At 43.0% G+C, this 19,132-nt stretch overlaps 1 protein-coding gene across 3 annotated transcripts in view; it reads left to right on the top strand.

Moving 5' to 3' along the window:
• The first annotated feature begins 5,856 nt into the window (after positions 1-5,856).
• Positions 5,857-19,132, top strand: part of LOC135508374 (gastrula zinc finger protein XlCGF57.1-like) — a 39,067-nt gene continuing 25,791 nt past the window's right edge. For all 3 annotated transcript variants that reach the window (XM_064928514.1, XM_064928512.1, XM_064928513.1), the window contains exons 1-3: positions 5,857-5,929; positions 6,372-6,461; positions 17,270-17,441. In XM_064928514.1, the coding sequence (XP_064784586.1) occupies positions 5,900-5,929; positions 6,372-6,461; positions 17,270-17,441 (292 nt within the window). In that variant the 5' untranslated portion in view covers positions 5,857-5,899. The remainder of the gene's footprint in view (positions 5,930-6,371; positions 6,462-17,269; positions 17,442-19,132) is intronic.

Below are 19,132 nucleotides of genomic sequence, written 5' to 3'. Positions count from 1 at the left end.
AAAAAGAAATGGGATGAATGCCAGCAAAGCCACAACACAACACTAAACAATACATTAATTGCACAATAACGGTGACAAAAGGTGCCCACAAACTGTTCGAGCCTATGTAACGGATGTGAAACAGCTAGCTTAGTCAGCGGTGTTGCGCGCTAAATAGCGTTTCAATCGGCTGATTGAAAGCTGATATGGCTGACCTGCTTAAACAAGCAGATGAGAGACAATCCATAATTTTGATTAAGACATTAACAAGCGAGTTAGGACAGACGTAGTCAGTATAACTATTCATTTAGCACTTTTGAAATGTACAGCGACAGAATTCAGAACATAGGCTGTACTTACAGTGTTCTCCCTGTAGAACCGTAGGATAATTAAAGGGGGCATATAAGCAGACAATGACAGCTCTTACAGTATTCAATGATTGCATTTCTCTAAAACAGGTTATAGGCTACATGGGCACCACCAAGTCAGAACAGTAGGTGAAATTAAGAGGGATTAATATACCAAATTATTAGGGTGAGGCACATGGGCAACTAACATTTTACTACACAACATACACTTAGTATTACTTTCTTAGCAACAGTATACATATCTCCCTGGCATATTACATAATTTATGCAGCAGCATACAATACATTTTTGGACCTTGTTGTGCTGCGCTCACTTGAACAGGAAGGTAGCGGTCCTTTGTGGGCACATTTTGTCATCAAAGTCTGGAATTCTCTGAATTTATGGTGCTTACAATTCCGAGTTGGATGACCGTTCAAAACATATTTTCCCAGTCGGAGCTTGTTTAATCCCGACTTCCCAGTTGTCTTGAACTCACAGAAGTCAAGTTTTCGCAGTTAACAGTTGTTTTGAGCGCGGCACAAATCATGCTTCATTGACAGCATGGCCAATGTTGAATGTTTATCATTTTAAACTTGGAAAAGAGCCCCTTAATCCCAGATTTGGGATCACACAGCCACTCCACTGAATAGCAGGCTAGTGATTGGTGTGCAATGCTTGCAGTTAGCCACTGTCACTGATTCCTTCCAAAACACTCATGGTTGAATTTGCGATTTCCAACTTGTTGTGTAATGTTTATATCCAATGGTCGATGAGAACCGATACGTTTTATCTATACATTCTCTTCATTATTGCTCTTCATATGACAAGGATTAAGAAGGATTTTCCAATAGACTGTTGACTTAATTCATGATGATGACTGCTTGCTAAGATTTTGAAAGTATAATGTTGACATGATCAGTCCAATCAAAGCTACTGTACATATAATGTGATTTGACGTCACTTTATCTGGGGCCAATGACCTTGGGCCTTCTTGGATGGGCACCTCTAATGTAACTCTATGACAGCACCCAGGGGGCTAGAATTTTCTAGCTCTACTCTTAGACTTGGCGTTGACATAGTGTCCCATGAGTGACAGAACACTGAGCCAATCACGCGCAACGCTCCGCATTTTCTGCTGGCTTGCCGCATCACCACAGAAAGCACTGAGCTAGGCTGGAACACCTGCATTTTGGAGTTGCCTTACTTAACAAACAGAGACCATTTTTGTATACGGCTTTATTAACTCAATTATATATTTTTACATTGTTTGCAAACTGATATGTGACATGTATTAATGCCCAAATAACATGCAAAACATGTATTTTTTACAAAAAATGTGGGGCTCAAAACTGGTGGGGCTCTGCTGCTTGTAATGATTCTGTTGTAAAATCCCCCAAAACACTCAGCCGTACTCACAACAAAGTGTATTTTCTCTGATGTCCTCTCTTTTTGCGCTGTACTGTTGATGACCATTGCAATAAATGATGCAAAGTCATCCAAATTGATGGGACATTTCAGGATCCCTCTGTTGAGAAGGAATATTCTCTGGTGTCTATACTCCTACTAACATTATTTCTTCAACTTCACTCCTTTCTTCCAATCTTCACACCACTTCCGGATAGGAGACATTCTTGCCACCCCTGTCTCCTTCACCCTTTATTATTTACAGGGCACTTCAGAAATTTGGGAGCATGTTCACCACCACAATTGCAGCATTTAGGCTCAGTTGGCATCAGTGGTGTAAAGTACATAAAGTAAAAATACTTTAAAGTACTCCTTTAATATTTATATTTTGGACAAGTTTTACTTTTACTCCACTACATTCCTAAAGAAAATAATGTACGTTTTACTCCATACATTTTCCCTGACACCCAAAAGTACTCATTACATTTTGAATATTTAGCAGGTAGGAAAATGGTCCAATTCACACACTTATCAAGAGAACATCCCTGGGCGTCCCTACTGCCTCTGATCTGGGGGACTCACTAAACAGAGAACATCCCTGGGCGTCCCTACTGCCTCTGATCTGGGGGACTCACTAAACAGAGAACATCCCTGGGCGTCCCTACTGCCTCTGATCTGGGGGACTCACTAAACAGAGAACATCCCTGGGCGTCCCTACTGCCTCTGATCTTGCGGACTCACTAAACAGAGAACATCCCTGGGCGTCCCTACTGCCTCTGATCTGGGGGACTCACTAAACAGAGAACATCCCTGGGCATCCCTACTGACTCTGATCTGGGGGACTCACTAAACAGAGAACATCCCTGGGCGTCCCTACTGCCTCTGATCTGGGGGACTCACTAAACAGAGAACATCCCTGGGCGTCCCTACTGACTCTGATCTGGGAGACTCACTAAACAGAGAACATCCCTGGGCGTCCCTACTGCCTCTGATCTGGGGGACTCACTAAACAGAGAACATCCCTGGGCGTCCCTACTGACTCTGATCTGGGAGACTCACTAAACAGAGAACATCCCTGGGCGTCCCTACTGCCTCTGATCTGGGGGACTTGCTAAACATAAATGCTTTGTTTGTAAAATATATCTGAGTGCTGGAGTCTGCCCCTGGCTATCCGTAATAAAATAAACTGTGCCATCTGGTTTGCTTAATATAAGGAATGTGAAATGATTTATACTTTTACTTTTAATCCTTAGGTATATTTTACCTATTACATTTATTTTTGATACTTAAATATATTTTAAACCAAGTACTTTTAGACTTTTACTAAAGTTATATTTTACTGGGTGACTTTCACTTTTACTTGAGTCATTTTCTGATAAGGTATCTTTACTTTTACTCAAGTATGACAATTGGGTACTTTTTCCACCACTGATTGGCATACGATACTCCTTCGGTCTACATACTCTTGACACATGGCCAAATAATTTGCATTTATCACACTGCAGGGGTTTGGGCACAAAGGCTCTCTCACAGGGTGTCTCATAAACTCAAATACACGTGAGAAGGGAGCCTTTTCATCAAAAAACAACAGAATGAATGGAGTGTGTTTCCTCACTCCATCCACCATGAGGTACAGTAGGTGTGCACCAACCACTTGATCCAATTCTTCACGTATATCCTTTGCATTTACTTCTAGCGCCACCCAAGAGATAACACCCTTGATAGGTGGCCTGCTTTGAAGATTCACACATGACACATTCCAATCCGATATCTTCTTGACGTACATAGAGATGGAACATACAGTGTATTTGGAAAGTATTCAGACCCCTAGACTTTTCCCACATTTTGTTACATTACAGCCTTATTCTAAAATGTATAAAATAAAATATACAAAACTCAGCAATCTACATATAATACTCCATAATGACAAAGCAAAAACAAGTTTTTAGACATTTTCGCAATTTTATCAAAAATATGAAAAAAATACCTTATTTTGATAAGTTTTCAGACCCATTGCTATGAGAGTCGAAATTTAGCTCAGGTGCATCCTGTTTCCATTGATCATCCTTGAGATGTTTCTACAACTTGATTGGAGTCCACATGAGGTAGATTCAATTGATTGGACATGATATGGAAAGGCACACTATATAAGGTCCCACAGTTAAAATCAAATCATGTAGACTACCGTGAAATGCTTACTTACAAGCCCTTAACCAACAGTGCAGTTCAAGAAGAAGAAAATATTTACCAGGTAGACTAAAATAAAAAGTAATAATAAAAAGTAACACAATAAGAATAACAATGACGAGGATATATACAGGGGGCACCGGTACTGTGTCAATGTAAATAATCCGGTGGTGATTTTTATGAATTGTTCAGCAGTCTTATGGCTTGGGGGTAGAAGCTGTTAAGGAGCCTTTTGGTCCTAGACTTGGTACCGCTTGCCGTGCGGTAGCAGAGAAAACAGTCTATAACTTGGGTGACTGGAGTCTGACAATTTTGTGGGCTTTTCTCTGACACCGCCTATTATATAGTTCCTGGGTGGTAGGAAGCTTGGCCCCAGTGATGTACAGGGCCGTTCTCACTACCCCCTGTAGTGCCTTACGGTCAGATGCCGAGCAGTTGCCATACCAGGCGGTGATGCAGCTGGTCAGGATGGTTCAGCTATAGAACTGTTTGAGGATTTGGGGGCCCATGCCAAATATTTTCAGTTGACAGTGGATGTCAGAGCAAAAACCAAGCCATGAGGACAAAAGAATATTCCTTAGAGCTCCAAGACAGGATTGATTCGAGGCACATAACTGGGGAAGGGTAGCAAAAAAAATTATACAGCATTGAAGATCCCCAAGAACACAGTGGCCTCCATCATTCTTAAATGGAAGAAGTTTGAAACCACCAAGACTTCCTACAGCTGGCCGCCTGACCATACTGAGCAATCGGGGGAGAAGGGCCATTGTCAAGGAGATGACCAAGAACCTGATGGTCACTCTGACAGAGCTCTAGAGTTCCTCTGTGTAGATGGGAGAACCTTCCAGAAGGACAACCATCTCTGCAGCACTCCACCAATCAGGCCTTTATGGTGGATTGACAAGGCGGAAGCCATTCCTTAGTAAAAGGCACATGACAGCCCGCTTAGAATTTGCCAAAAGGCACCTAAAGACTCAGACCATGAGAAATGAGGTCTAACAAAAACAAGATGAGGAAGCATGGTGGTGGCAGGACCATGAATTGGGGATGTATTTCAGCAGAAGGTACTGGGAGACTAGTCAGGATCAAGGCAATGATGAATGGAGCAAAGAAAGATCCTTGATGAAAACCTGCTCCAGAGCTCTCAGGACCTTCGACTGGGGCAAAGGCTCACCTTCCAACAGGACAACGACCCTACGCATACAGCCAAGACAACGCAGGAGTGGTTTTGGGACAAGTCTCTGAATGTCCTTGAGTAACCCAGTCAGAGCCCGGACTTGAACTCGATCGAACATCTCTGGAGAGACCTGAAAAATAGCTGTGCAGTAACACTCCCCATCCAACGTGACAGAGCTTGAGATGATCTGCAGAGAAGAATGGGAAAAACTCTCCATAACTCCATAATGACGAAGCAAAAACTCCCCAAGAAGACTTGATGCTGTAATCGCTGCCAAAGGTGCTTCAACAAAGTACTGAGTAAAGGATCTGAAAACTTGTGTAAATGTGATATTTAATTTTTTAAATTATTAATTAGCAAAAAATAAATAAACAGTTTTTGCTTTGTCATTATGGAGTATTGTGTGTAGATTGATGAGGGAATAATAATAACAATAAAAAAAAGATTAAGGCTGTAACGTAACAATGTGGAAAAATTAAAGTGGTGTGATACTTTCCGAAGGCACTGTATGTTTAAAATGCACGATTATCATGTTGTTATCTGAATGTTTAAACACTTCTGTCATATCCCACTTTGATTTTGTTGGATCACATGATTTTCTGTGAATAATTCGGGATGAGTTTGGCCTAAAACTGTGTGGCATGACCACTTCATGAGGATAATAGAATCTCCTAAGGAAATGTATTTTGTGACTCCCAGATGTCATTATACTCCCGTACGGACAGAGGGCGATATTGCGATGCACCAGCTACTCACTGCACACACTTGCAAAGAGAGAGGATGAGAAGCTTCTGTTCATGCTACGATGGCGTCAGAAGTGAAACCTGTCTTTGAGGTACGTTTCCACTGAGCAAACTTAAAAGATAAAATCAGTTAGAATGTTTTTTTTTAAGTACATAAAAATGATCGTTTTATGTGCCTCATCACAATAAAATACTGCGTAGTGTTTGAACGCTCGTGCAGGATTACCAACTATTTGTGTTTGTTGTGGAATGCAGCGAGCCACGCGGCTGTTTTCATTTGGCTGACTGTTGGCTTCTTGTATGATATGTTAAGTGTGCAATTGGTTGCGTATTGCAGAAGTGCATAATTGTATCGATTTATGTCATAATGATTTCATTTTTCAACAAAAAAAACTCATTGGCCTTTTTATAATTACACATGGAGATGTCCTATCATCAGTGAGGGTTTGATCGTGCTACTCTGTTGCAATTCTGATGTTTTCCTTTTTCTTGTTCGTTATTATGCTTTTAACTAATACATGTTTTCTGCAACAGGAGAACACTGCACTAGGATTCCTGTATAGGCTGATGAATGGGGCGTTTCAGGACAGAGACTCCAAAGATTCCGTTTTCTCCAAGGCTAATGTAAGCAGTGCTAATCACATCAGCGTTGCGTCGGCAACACTAACAAAGTAATTCCGGGTTACGGAATTTCAGAAATTGTCCCAATAAGTCCCCCACGTAATAGTAGAAAATTATAATGAACCTGTATTTATTTATGACACATGTAAAGTAATTGTCTAAACATTAACCATTATTAATATTTTTTCATATTTAAGTGACATTTGCATTAAATTTGGGGTTTAGGACAGCTTCCATGGTCAAATAAATGTCCCCAATGCTAATCATTGTACATGGAATACATATTGGCTTATGCCTGCCCATACCATAACCCCACTGCCACCATGGGGCACTCTGTTCACAACGTTGACATCAGCAAACCGCTAGCCCACACAACTCCATACACTCTGTCTGCCATCTGCCCGGTACACTTCTCCAGCGTGCCAGTGGCCATCGAAGGTGAGCATTTGCCCACTGAAGCCGGTTACGACGCCAAACTGCAGTCAGGTCAAAAACCTGGTGAGGACGATGAGTATGCAGATGCACTTCCTTGAGACGTTTTCTGACAGTTTGTTCAGAAATTCAATGGTTGTCCAAACCCACAGTTTCATCAGCTGTCCGGGTGACTGGTCTCTGACTATCCCGCAGGTGAAGAAGCCGGATGTGGAGGTCCTGGACTGGCTTGGTTATATGTGGTCTGAGGTTTTGTGGCCAGTTGGATTAACATGAAATTCTCTGGCAACAGCTCTGGTGGACATTCCTGTAGTCTGCATGTCAATTGCATGCTCCTTTAAAACATCTATGGCATTGCTGTGTGACAAAACAGCACATTTCAGAGTGGCCATTTATTGTCCCCAGCACAAGGTGCACCTGTGTAATGATCATGCTGGTTAATCAGCTTCTTGATTTGCCACACCTGTCAGATGGATGGATTATCTTGGAGGATAAATGCTCACTAACAGGGATGTAAACAGATTTGTTTACAATTTGAGAGAACTAAGCTTTTTGTGTGTATGTTTTATTTCAGCTCATGAAACATGGGACCAACATTTTACATGTTAAGTTTATAATTTTGTGGGCCATGGAAGCGAGGCGGTTGAGCTTTTCAATCAGAGCAACATATGACGTCCTTCCAACACCAGTTAATCTTCACCAATGGTATGGTGAAGATCCGGACTGTGCCCTCTGTTCCATGCCAGCCAACCTCAGGCACATTCTCACAGGGTGTAAAACAAGCGTCACAACCAAGTCCTTAAAAACCTTGTGTCCGCCCTGGAGGACAAGCGAGCTGCCACCAACTCCCGACCACCCACAGCAGCATCACACTCCTTACGGACAAACATTGTCCGTGAAGGGGCTAAACCACCGAAGAGCGGCTCTACACCATTAGAGCGAGACCAGCTGCGCTTGGCCCGCGACTGGAAAATGCTAGCTGACATTGGCCGGCAACTTGTGTTTCCTCCGGAGATCGCAACCACCACCCTAAGACCTGACATGGTGCTCTGGTCCCGTTCACTCAATAAGGTCTTCATCATTGAGCTCACAGTACCCTGGGAAAACTCAGTAGATGAGGCTTATGAGCGAAAACATCTGCGCTATGCTGATCTAGCTGCCGAAGCACGGCATCATGGCTGGAACACAGAAGTCCGACCAGTGGAGGTGGGCTGCAGAGGTTTTGTGGCAACATCTACAACCAGACTGCTTAGAGACCTGGGAATTAAGGGCCAGAGCCAGCGTTCGGCAATCAAAGCTGTATCAGAGGCGGCAGAAGGCAGCAGTCAGTGGCTCTGGATGAAGAGGAAAGACCCCAGCTGGGCCCCGCAGTGAGAGGGCCAGGAGGTATGCGGTCAACAATGCCTGACTCAGGGAGGAGGACGCCCCTGCCATACATAGCCAACATCCCATGGGACTATCAACAACAAGGCAACTCCTATGACTAATTGGGAATGGGACGCAAGTGTAGGATTGATCACCCTGTCGCTGGCCGCCTTTGGGGAGGGTGTATAGTGTGAAAGGCCGAAACACTCTAGGAACCAAAGGTACACTACTGACGATGCGCTCCCCAAATTTCACCACGCTCACTGTTCATTAACTCTTGGAAGTGCTTGCACAAAGGATAGTAACATCTCATCCTGTGTTCTTGGAATCATATGCATGTCAATTGCTTGCTCCTTTAAAACATCTATGGCATTGCTGTGTGACAACTGCACATTTTAGAGTGGCCATTTATTGTCCCCAGCACAAGGTGCACCTGTGTAATGATCATGCTGGTTAATCAGCTTCTTGATTTGCCACACCTGTCAGATGGATGGATTATCTTGGAGGATAAATGCTCACTAACAGGGATGTAAACAGATTTGTTTACAATTTGAGTGAACTAAGCTTTTTGTGTGTGTGTTTTATTTCAGCTCATGAAACATGGGACCAACATTTTACATGTTAAGTTTATAATTTTGTTCAGTGTATATATGGTCATTTCACGGGGCTCTGAATAATACGGAGTGTTGCGAATAGAGCAAAATCTATTCTGGGTGCCGCAGTAAAAGTAATGTAGGGAATACTCAGTAGGGTCTGTAGAAGGGATATATGGTGTCATTTCATCGGGCTGTGAATAATACAGTGTTGCCGGCCTTTCACTGTTTTTAAAATGGGGTGTCTGGACACTATGGTACAAATATAGCACTGTTTCAGGAAAAAATATTTGTGCTGAAATCGAAGTGGGGTGGGGAGTACTGAGTCAGGTCTGTAGACTCTATATACAGTGAATTCGGTAAGTATTCAGACCACATGACATTTTCGCATTTTGTTACGTTAGTCTTATTCTAAAATTGATTGAATAAAAAATGTTCCTCATCAATCTATACACAATACCCCATGATGACAAAGCAAAAACAGTTTAATTTAAACATTTAGCATATTGATAAAAAAATACAAAACAGAAATACCTTATTTACCTAAGTATTCAGATCCTTTGCTTTGAGGCTTGCAATTGAGCTCAGGTGCATCCTGTTGAGATGTTTCTTAAACTTGCTTTGGTGTCCGTCTGTGGTAAATTAAATTGATTGGACATGATTTGGAAAGGCACACACCTGTCTATATATTGTCCCACAGTTGACAGTGCATGTCAGAGCAAAACCAAGCCATGAGGTAGAAGGAATTGTCCATAGAGCTCCGAGACAGGATTGTGTCGAGGCACAGATCAGGGAAGGTTACCAAAACATTCCTGCAGCATTGAAGGTCCCCAAGAACACAGTGGCCTCCGTCATTCTTAAATTAAAAAGTTTGGAACCAGTAAGGGCCTTGGTCAGGGAGGTAACCAACAACCCGATGATCACTGAGAGCTTCAGAGTTCCTCTTGAAATTTCTCCCATCTCCACAGAAGGACAACAGTCTCTGCAGCACTCTACCAATCAGGCCTTCATGGTAGAGTGGCCAGACAGAAGCCACTCCTCAGTAAAATGCACATGACCGCCCATTTGGAGTTTGCCAAAAGGCACCTAAAGGACTCTCAGACCATGACAAACAAGATTTTTTGGTCAGATGAAACCAAGATTGAATTCTTTGGCCTGATTTCCAAGTGTCACATCTGGAGGAAACCAGGCAACATCCCTACAGTGAAGCATGTTGGTGGCAGCACCATGTGGTAGGGATGTTTTTCTGTGTCAGGGACTGGGAAGACGAGTCAGGGTCAAGGGAAAGATGAACTGAGCAAAGTACAGAGATCCTTGATGATAACCTGCTCCAGAGCGCTCAGGGCCTCAGACTGAGGTGAATGTTCAACTTCCAACAGGACAATGGCTGTAAGCTCACAGCCAAGCCAACTCGGGAGTGGCTTTGGGACAAGTCTGACTGTTCTTGAGTGGCCCAGCCAGAGCCTGGACTTGAACCCTATTGAACATCTCTGGAGACACCTGAAAATAGCTGTGCAGCTCCCCATCCAACCTGACAGAGCTTGAGAGGATCTGCAGAGAAGAATGGGAGAAACTCCCCAAATACAGGTGTGCCAAGCTTGTTGCTTCCTACCCATGAAGACTCAAAGCTGTAATCGCTGCGAAAGGTTCTTCAACAAATGCTTTGCCAATTGTGCTCCGCCCTATGGGTCTCCCGCTTGTGGCAGCAGCCTGGGATTGAACCCGGGTCTGTAGTGACGCTTTAGACGTTGCACCACTCGGGAGGCCTTAGGAACACCTTTTCTAATATTGAGTTGGACCCCTCCCATTTTGTTCTCAGTACAAATTCAAAACTTTCCACAGGGATGCTGGCCCATGTTTACTCTATTGCGTCCCACAGTTTATCACGTTGGCTGGATGTCCTAGACCTCGAAGTCAGTTCCACTGCATTTCATTGTTCCTTATCAGGTATTACAGAAAACCAGCAGGCTTCGAACCTCGTAGGGTAAGAGTTGAATATCCCTGGTCTATGTCATGGAAAGACAGGTGTTCTTAATGTTTTGTAGACTAGCACTAGATCAATAGGGTCTGTAAAATACTGTTCTTTACAATAATTGACTTAAGCTCCAACCATTTGTGCTTCACCTTATATTTGTTATATATAGTAACTCTCTTTTAGTTTAGATTTTTGGTAACATTTGAACATTGCACTATTGATTTTGTGTCATACACAGCATTTTACTGCAGACTTTTATTTTGAAGGCAAAATAGGAAAACGTCAGTCTTAATGTTGCTGCTGGGACACTAATGTTGCTGCCATGAAGCTAATGCCAATCACATGCTGTGAATATTTAGAAAGGAAAATCTGGTTGTGTAGTGTCTTAACACTTAGTACTTATTTATGTAATATAGATAGACTCTGAATACAAGCAATTGAACTGGAGCTTCAGATTTACTCAAACGAGTTAGTACCAGAATAACATTGAACAACACTGCGCATGTCCAAGGGTGCTCCATCCTTAAAGGGGACATCTGTAATTAACAGAACATAACATTCCTTCTCTTATACAGAGTTACTTTTACCAAACCACAACTGAAACATTTCCCAGAACTTGTAGTTATTTTGCATCTTTTAACTTGAACAGTTTGTTTTTGTTGGTTTGTTTATAAGTCTAGTCTGTCTGGTGGACGGTGCCTTCGTTCTGGGCAGCGCCTCGGATTGTCTGGAGGCTCCTGAACATCCTCAGTGTGTGTCTGGTGAACGGTGCCTTCGTTCTGGGCAGCGCCTCGGATTGTCTGGAGGCTCCTGAACATCCTCAGTGTGTGTCTGGTGAACGGTGCCTTCGTTCTGGGTAGCGCCTCGGATTGTCTGGAGGCTCCTGAACATCCTCAGTGTGTGTCTGGTGAACGGTGCCTTCGTTCTGGGTAGCGCCTCGGATTGTCTGGAGGCTCCTGAACATCCTCAGTGTGTGTCTGGTGAACGGTGCCTTCGTTCTGGGTAGCGTCTCGGATTGTCTGGAGGCTCCTGAACATCCTCAGTGTGTGCTTGTTCCATTATAGCTTCTGCTATAGCAGCACCTTCATCAACACGTTCCCTTCTTTCAGCCTGGGGTCTCTTTACTGCCCCACCGTCCTCTACAGTTCCCTGTGTGTCACACTCAGGATCTCTCTGTGCTGGTTCTCTCTCGATTGTTGTGCTGTTTTCCGTGGAATGCATTTGGTTAATGTGACGTCGCCACATTGTCTGGGCTCACTTGAACCTGGTAAGTTCTGGGTCCTGTTTGTGTGTGTACGGTCCCTCTTGTCCATTTCCCTCCTCTTCTGTAGTCTCGCACCGTTACTTCCTGTCCTGTTTGGAGATGGTGCTCCCGGCCACCAGAGAGCATCTTGGCTTGTATGTTCAGTACTTCATTACGCCTGTTTGGCTTCGTGATGTCCAGCTGTGTGCGGAGAGGCCTCCTGAACATCAGTGCGGCTGGGCTTTCATTTGTCGTGGGGTGTTTCTGTAGGAGGCCAGGAACTTGGCCAGTTTTGTTTGCAAAGTCCCTTCGTCTCGTTTTGCTGCACGGAGTCTTTGCTTTAGGGTTTGCACAAAGCGTTCTGCCAGCCCATTGGTGGCAGGGTGGTACGGAGCTGAGGTTCAGTGTTTGATTCCATTTACTGACATGAATCTTGTAAACTCGTCACTTACAAAAGCTTGCACGTTGTCACTTACCAGCTGCAGTGGCAAACCGAAGCGTGCAAACGTTGTTCTGAGACACTCTATCGTCTGAGGTGGAGGAGTCCGTGCAAAACACCTCTGGCCATTTGGAATGGGCATCAACTATAACCAGAAACGTGCTTTTCAAAGGGACCAGCGTAGTCCACATGAATTATCTGCCATGGCTCTGCGGGCCATTCCCATGGGTAGACTGGGACAGGAGCAGGCATGTGAAGGGTTTCCAAACACCCACGACAGTTATTCGCCATGTTTTCTATCTGTAGATCCAGACCTGACCACCAGAAGTGGCTCCTTGCGAGCAGATTCATTTTGACAATTCCAACATGACCTTCATGTAGTTGCTGCAAGACTAGATGTTGGCATTTCTGGGATATCATTGACTCTCAGCTGGCCATCCTGACATGGTGTAGGTGTACACTTTTGACAAGGTCACATCTTTCCTTGTCTCCTGTTTGATAACTGTGCTTGTAACCGGTAGTGCCTCGAGCTGAGAGGTATGGAACATGTCCACTGCATCCACCCTCCTTTGTCTTTCTCTTGTACACGGCATAATCCATCTGCATTTGTGTGGAGGGATGACGGCTTAAACTCAATGTCATACATATGACTGGCAAGGAACCAGGCATATCACTGTAACCTGGCTGCTGTCATTGCCGGAATGCCTTTCTTTGGACTGAAAATGGAAAGCAATGGCTGGTGATCTGTAACCAGTGTGTAACGCTTGCCATATAGGTATGCGTGGAATTTCTTGACCCCCCACACTAGTGCCAGTGCTTCTTTGTCGATTTGTGAGTAGTTTTTCTCTGCATCATTTAATGTTCGTGACGCAAATGCAACTGGCCTCTCTGACCCATCTTTCAGTGTGTGTGAAAGGACTGCCCCTAATCCACAATGGGACACATCACAAGCCAACTTCACTGGCATTTCAGGGTCGTAATGCATCAGGACCTGTTCAGATGTTATGTGCCGTTTTGCCTCCAGAAAAGCATTTTCACACTGCTCTGTCCACCGCCATGTCCTATTCTTTTCCAGGAGCTGATTTAGAGGCTGGAGTACTGCTGAAAGGTTTGGGAGGAATCTTCTGTAGTAACTGATCAGTCCCGTGAAAGATCTCACTTAAGTGATATTTTGTGGTCGTGGTGCCTGTACCACTTCCTCGATTTTGTCCTGTTTTGTGCAATCCATTGCAGTCAATTTCATGTCCACAGAAGACAGTCTTGTCTTTGGAGAACTCACACTTCTGTAAGTTTGCCTGTAGACCAAACTCTTTCAGTCTTTTCAGGACCTCTTCCAGGTTAGCCAGGTGCTCTTTGTCGGTGCGTCCTGTTATGATCATGTCATCCAGGATACACTGGGTACCTGGGATTCCTTGCAAAATCTGGTCAATAGTTTGTTGCCAAATGGCTGAGGCTGATGCAATGCCAAAAACCAGGCGGTTATCCCTATATAGACCTTTGTGTGTGTTTATTGTCAGGTACTGTTTGGAGCTCTCTTCAACCGGTAGCTGCAGGTATGCCTGTTTCAGATCGATTTTACTGAAGTGTTTCCCACCAGCTAGTGCAGCAAAGATGTCATCTAGACGTGGTAGGGGGTATTGGTCCACATGCAACATTGAATTCACAGTTACCTTGAAGTCCCCACACATTCTAACAGACCTGTCTTTCTTCACAATAGGACCTATGGGTGTGGCCCATTCGCTTCTGTCCACTTTCGTCAGGATCCCTGTATCCTGCAAGCGATCGATTTCCGCTTCCACCTTTGGTCTCAGGGAGTATGGAACATATCTGGCTTTGCAGAATTTTGGGGTTGGCACATCTCTTAGTGCAAGTTTTGCTGTGAAGGCTTTTACTGTTCCCATCTGATCACTGAAAACTGTGTTGTATTTCTTTCCGCAAGTGTTCCAGTGTTTGGTCTGTGCCATTCTCTTTGGACTGGAACGTGTGAAGCATTTTCAAGTCACACCAGTTCAGCTTTATTTTTGAAAGCCATTCCCTGCAAAATAATGGGGGGCCAGTTCTAGGCACCACATACAGCTGTAACTGCTGTGTTTGCCCCCCATAATGCACTCTTACCTGCAACGCCCCCATTGGGCTCAATCTCTCTCCTGAGTATGTCATCAGCAACACATTTGTGTTCTTCAGCTTTATAGCCTTAAAGTGCTCATTGTAGACGGTAGTGGAAATTATAGACACTGCAGATCCTGTGTCCAGCTCCATTTTGAGAGGTTTGCCTTCGATATATGGTGTCACCCATATACAACAGTTTTATGCTACTGCTGGGAGAAGTCACTGGGTTTAAGTCCATTGTACCAATTAATCGTTCATCTGAATCACTGCCACTGTTCTCTGCTAGTGCATTCACAGACCCTTTAATTTTCTCAGTTTTCCTGTTGTGACTGAATTTTGCTTTGCATGCTCTTTGAATGTGCCCCCTTCTACTGCATTTGTGACAAATTTTGTCTTTGAAACGGCAGTCCTCTGCATCTGTCACACCTGTTGCATTTTTCGGCCACACGGGGGCGCTGTCGGCTGCGTGAACTTGTGCATGGAAATTTGTGCCGGTCAGTACTTCTTTTACTTTGCAACTCAAATGCATCTTTAGTCGTGTTTTCCAGAGCCACAGCAATTTCAACCGCCTCTGCAAACGTGAGCTCTGATTCTACAAACAAATGTTTTTGAACATGTTCATGTTTCAGTCCACAAACAAATCTATCCCTTAATGTGTCATTTAGGTTCTCTCCAAACTGGCAATGTTCAGACAGTACATATGTAGCAGAGTTGAAGAAACTAACACCCTCCCCCCATTCTGATCTCTCTTGAGGAAACGAAAACATTCCGCGATGAGTGGTTTAGGTGATGGGTGATTTTGCAACATCTCCACAATCTCTGTGAATGTTTTATTTGAGGGCTTCAGAGGGGCAGTCAGATCTCTTAGCAAACTATGTTTTTGGGCCAATTAAACTCAACACTGCTGGTACTCTTTTGTTATCAGCAATGTCGTTTGCAATGAAGTACTGTTCCAGTCGTTCAATGTAAGTTGCCCAGTTTTCTTGCGTGTCATCAAACACATATATTTTCCCGATGCTAGCCATTCTCTTTACCTCCGGCTCCACGGGTCTTTGATCTGCCGCCTCGTTCTCGTCAGCTGTCCCCTCGTCTTCACTGCTTGCTAGCTGTTGTGCTACAGGGTCAAAATCTTCATCTCTTCCTACGAGCTCCATATGTATTCGTGATGCACACTGCAGGTAATCATCCTTGTCGCCATTGTAGTGTCTTAACACGTGCTCCATCCTTAAAGGGGACATCAGTAATTACCAGAACATAAGTTAGCATAGATTTTATATATATATATTCAAAGGTTGTTAGCCCCATAGAGAATGATAGAGGCCTTCAGTTTAGCTTGATGATCAGTTGTTTAATTTAATCAGTTGTGTAGTGCTAGGGCAAAAAACAAAACATGCACCCCTTGGGGTCCTGAGGACCAAGTTTTGGAAACCCTGGCATTTTGGCACACAGTGCCACAGAGCTCGCCAGCTTGTAGTCCTAAAAAGTGGGAAATGGCTTACCTCTGGTTCGTTCAGCCATTTAAATGGGGAAAGAATGGGTTTTTGGGATAAATGCCCCAAAAATGTCTGGGGTTAAGACGTTTAGAAGATCTTACATTTTGTTCTATGGGATAATATCAGTCAGTTAACATGACCTTTATGAACTATGAAGCCTGTGCTTTTTTTATTACATAAATGCTTCAAAATTTAAAACAAGTGATGTTAGCTGATGATGATCACATAGAACAAAATATTAAGTTATGAAGATCTCATACATCACTTGTTTTACATTTTGAAGCATTTTTGTAATCAAAAAGAGCAGGCTTCATAATTCATAAAGGTCATGTTAACTGACTGATTTTATCTCATCGAACTAAAAGTATAAAAGATTTTAATTCTCTGTTAACCTCAGATTTGTTTTAGCTGTTTATCCCAAAACCCTTCCCATGGGCTTTGTCCAACGAACCATGGCGGAGTTGGTGCCTACAAAAAGACACCATTACTATTGCTATTTATTAAGGGCTTCCACCATTTTAATGTCGTCAACTGGGTGGGACTTCCAACTTCATTGGCTGATCCCTCCTGGTGACCCTGTTGGAGTCATGTCTAACCTACCCTGTTGGTCGTCAACAACCAGGTGTTCCGGTTTTCAGGGAAATGGAAGAGACCCTGTGACGCGACTACTGTTTTTGGACTTTAACAAGGCGACAATATTAACTCCTCCTCCACATTTATTGGATTGGTTGAACAATGCAGAAGAGATCATCCCCGACAGTTATTTTATTCTCGTCAAGACCAGAATGTGGGGGGGGATCTAGACTCAGGCATTTATTTTACGCCTGCTAAGTTAGGTTGTCTAACCAGGTCATCAGAAGGGATCAGCCAATTGTGAAGAAAATGTAATACTTTAAAATGGAGATGGCATTAATGGCGCTGCCCATGCTGTCACAGATGCCACAATGAGACGTCTTTCCATCTGCATGGTTAGCCCTGACATCTCATCTGAATGAATATGATCCTCTTTGAATGATACTTTCACAGTAAGATTATGTACAGTATGAAATATACCTGCTGTGCTTTTGGTGTCTCCGTTCTCTACAGGAGTATACAGCCCAAATGATTCTGGAGAGCGCTGTAGATTACTTACAGTAAATGTTTTTCCCGCCCTTCACTCCAGGATTGTAAGGACAACTTCAGCATAACTCCGCCCCATCACGCAAAAGACAAACCGCCCCTGCCGACTCTTAGAAAGGTTTCAGTGATACTGGAGGACTGCAGGAATTTACTGGGAGACCGTTTCAGACAATGTGAAAGAGAGGAGAATGGATTTGAGGCTTCAATTCCTCTTGGTAAGTGTATTTGTTATGAAGTCGTGTAAAAAGCAGCCAATTCAATGTGCCAAACTGGGTCAAAATATATATATTTTTGGGGTATTCTGTTTAAGTTGTGTTCTTTATAACAATTCTGAGAAAAGTGCTTAAAGTATTTATGTGCCTTAATTTTAGAAGATATAATAAGAGTTAACAGATTTCATTGTATTGTTCCATTGTTTTGAATTGAAGCCATCTGATCATTACCGTTTTTCATATGGCGTGACTATTTTTGCGGATTTTTCTGGAACCCGAAGGTTCCGTGGTTAAAGATACTGAGATTTCTGTGCATGTGCAGGATTTCCATTTTTTAATGTAGCTGCTGCCTACTCCGCTACCTACGTAGCTGTTGCTCGGGGGCTGCTCGTGCTTCGCTGCCGCTTCCTCCCCTGATCGACGATGAATGTTGTACACAAAAGGCATGTCGACATGTTTAATCGCCTCAGGCTATTAAGCATAAGTTGATTGCATATTGTTTTTTTCAAGAGTAATTGCATGCTGACTACACAGGCCATGCGCGTGTCATCGTGCACATGTTGATTTTGTCTGTCCCCATCAGACATGATCATGACTAGAGGTCGACCGACCATGATTTTTCAACGCCGATACCGATTATTGGAGGACCAAAAAAAGCCGGTGCCTATTAATTGGCAGATTTTTTTATATATATATTTGTAATAATGATAATTAGTACAATACTGAATGAACAATGAACACTTTTAACTTAATATAATACATCAATAAAATCAATTTGGTCTCAAATAAATAATGAAACATGTTCAATTTGGTTTAAATAATGCAAAAACAGAAGTGCAATATGTGCCATGTAAAAAAAGCTAACGTTTAAGTTTCTTGCTCAGAACATGAGAACATATTAAAGCTGGTGGTTCCTTTTAACATGAGTGTTCAATATTCCCAGGTAAGAAGTTTTAGATTGTAGTTATAATAGGACTAATTTTGTATTTTTTTTTGCCTTTATTTAACTAGGCAAGTCAGTTAAGAACAAATTCTTATTTTCAATGACGGCCTATGTTACCCAACTAATTCTGATTCATCCGCACCAACCGTTCCCTCTATACCATTTGTATTTCATATTACTTTGACTATTGGATGTTTAATAGGTACTTTCGTATTGCCAGCCTAATCTCGGGAGTTGATAGGCTTGAAGTCATAAACAGTGCAATGCTTGAAGCATTGCGACGAGCTGATGGCAAACGCAGTAAAGTGCTGTTTGAATGAATGCTTATGAGCCTGGTGCTGCCTACCACCGCTCAGTCAGACTGCTCTATCAAATCATAGACTTAATTATAATATAATACACAATGTGCCTTATTTTCCGGATTTGACCATATCAATCACTTATCATTGTAAAAAAACAAAATGTTTATTATTTCAGTGAAATACGGAACCGTATTACCACATGAGGAGAGAGACAAACTTCACACACCAGTCAGTTATACTTAAACTACATCTGAATTAGCACTTGACTTTCAACGATTTGCCATTTCTAATGAACCGTTGAGTGTCAACACAATGGCTACTGAGATCTTTTATAGCAAAGATCCACCCTCCTTTGACACGACAAACCACATATTTAGGAACTGGTCACAAAGAAAGACTTATACTTGAGAGAGGAGTATCCTATAGCCAGATAGCATTCGCTATACATT

This window comes from Oncorhynchus masou, chromosome 21 (assembly GCF_036934945.1).
Source record: "Oncorhynchus masou masou isolate Uvic2021 chromosome 21, UVic_Omas_1.1, whole genome shotgun sequence".
Taxonomy (NCBI): Eukaryota; Metazoa; Chordata; class Actinopteri; order Salmoniformes; family Salmonidae; genus Oncorhynchus; species Oncorhynchus masou.
Note: the sequence above shows the minus strand (reverse complement) of the source record. Positions and strands in the feature narration are given on the sequence as shown.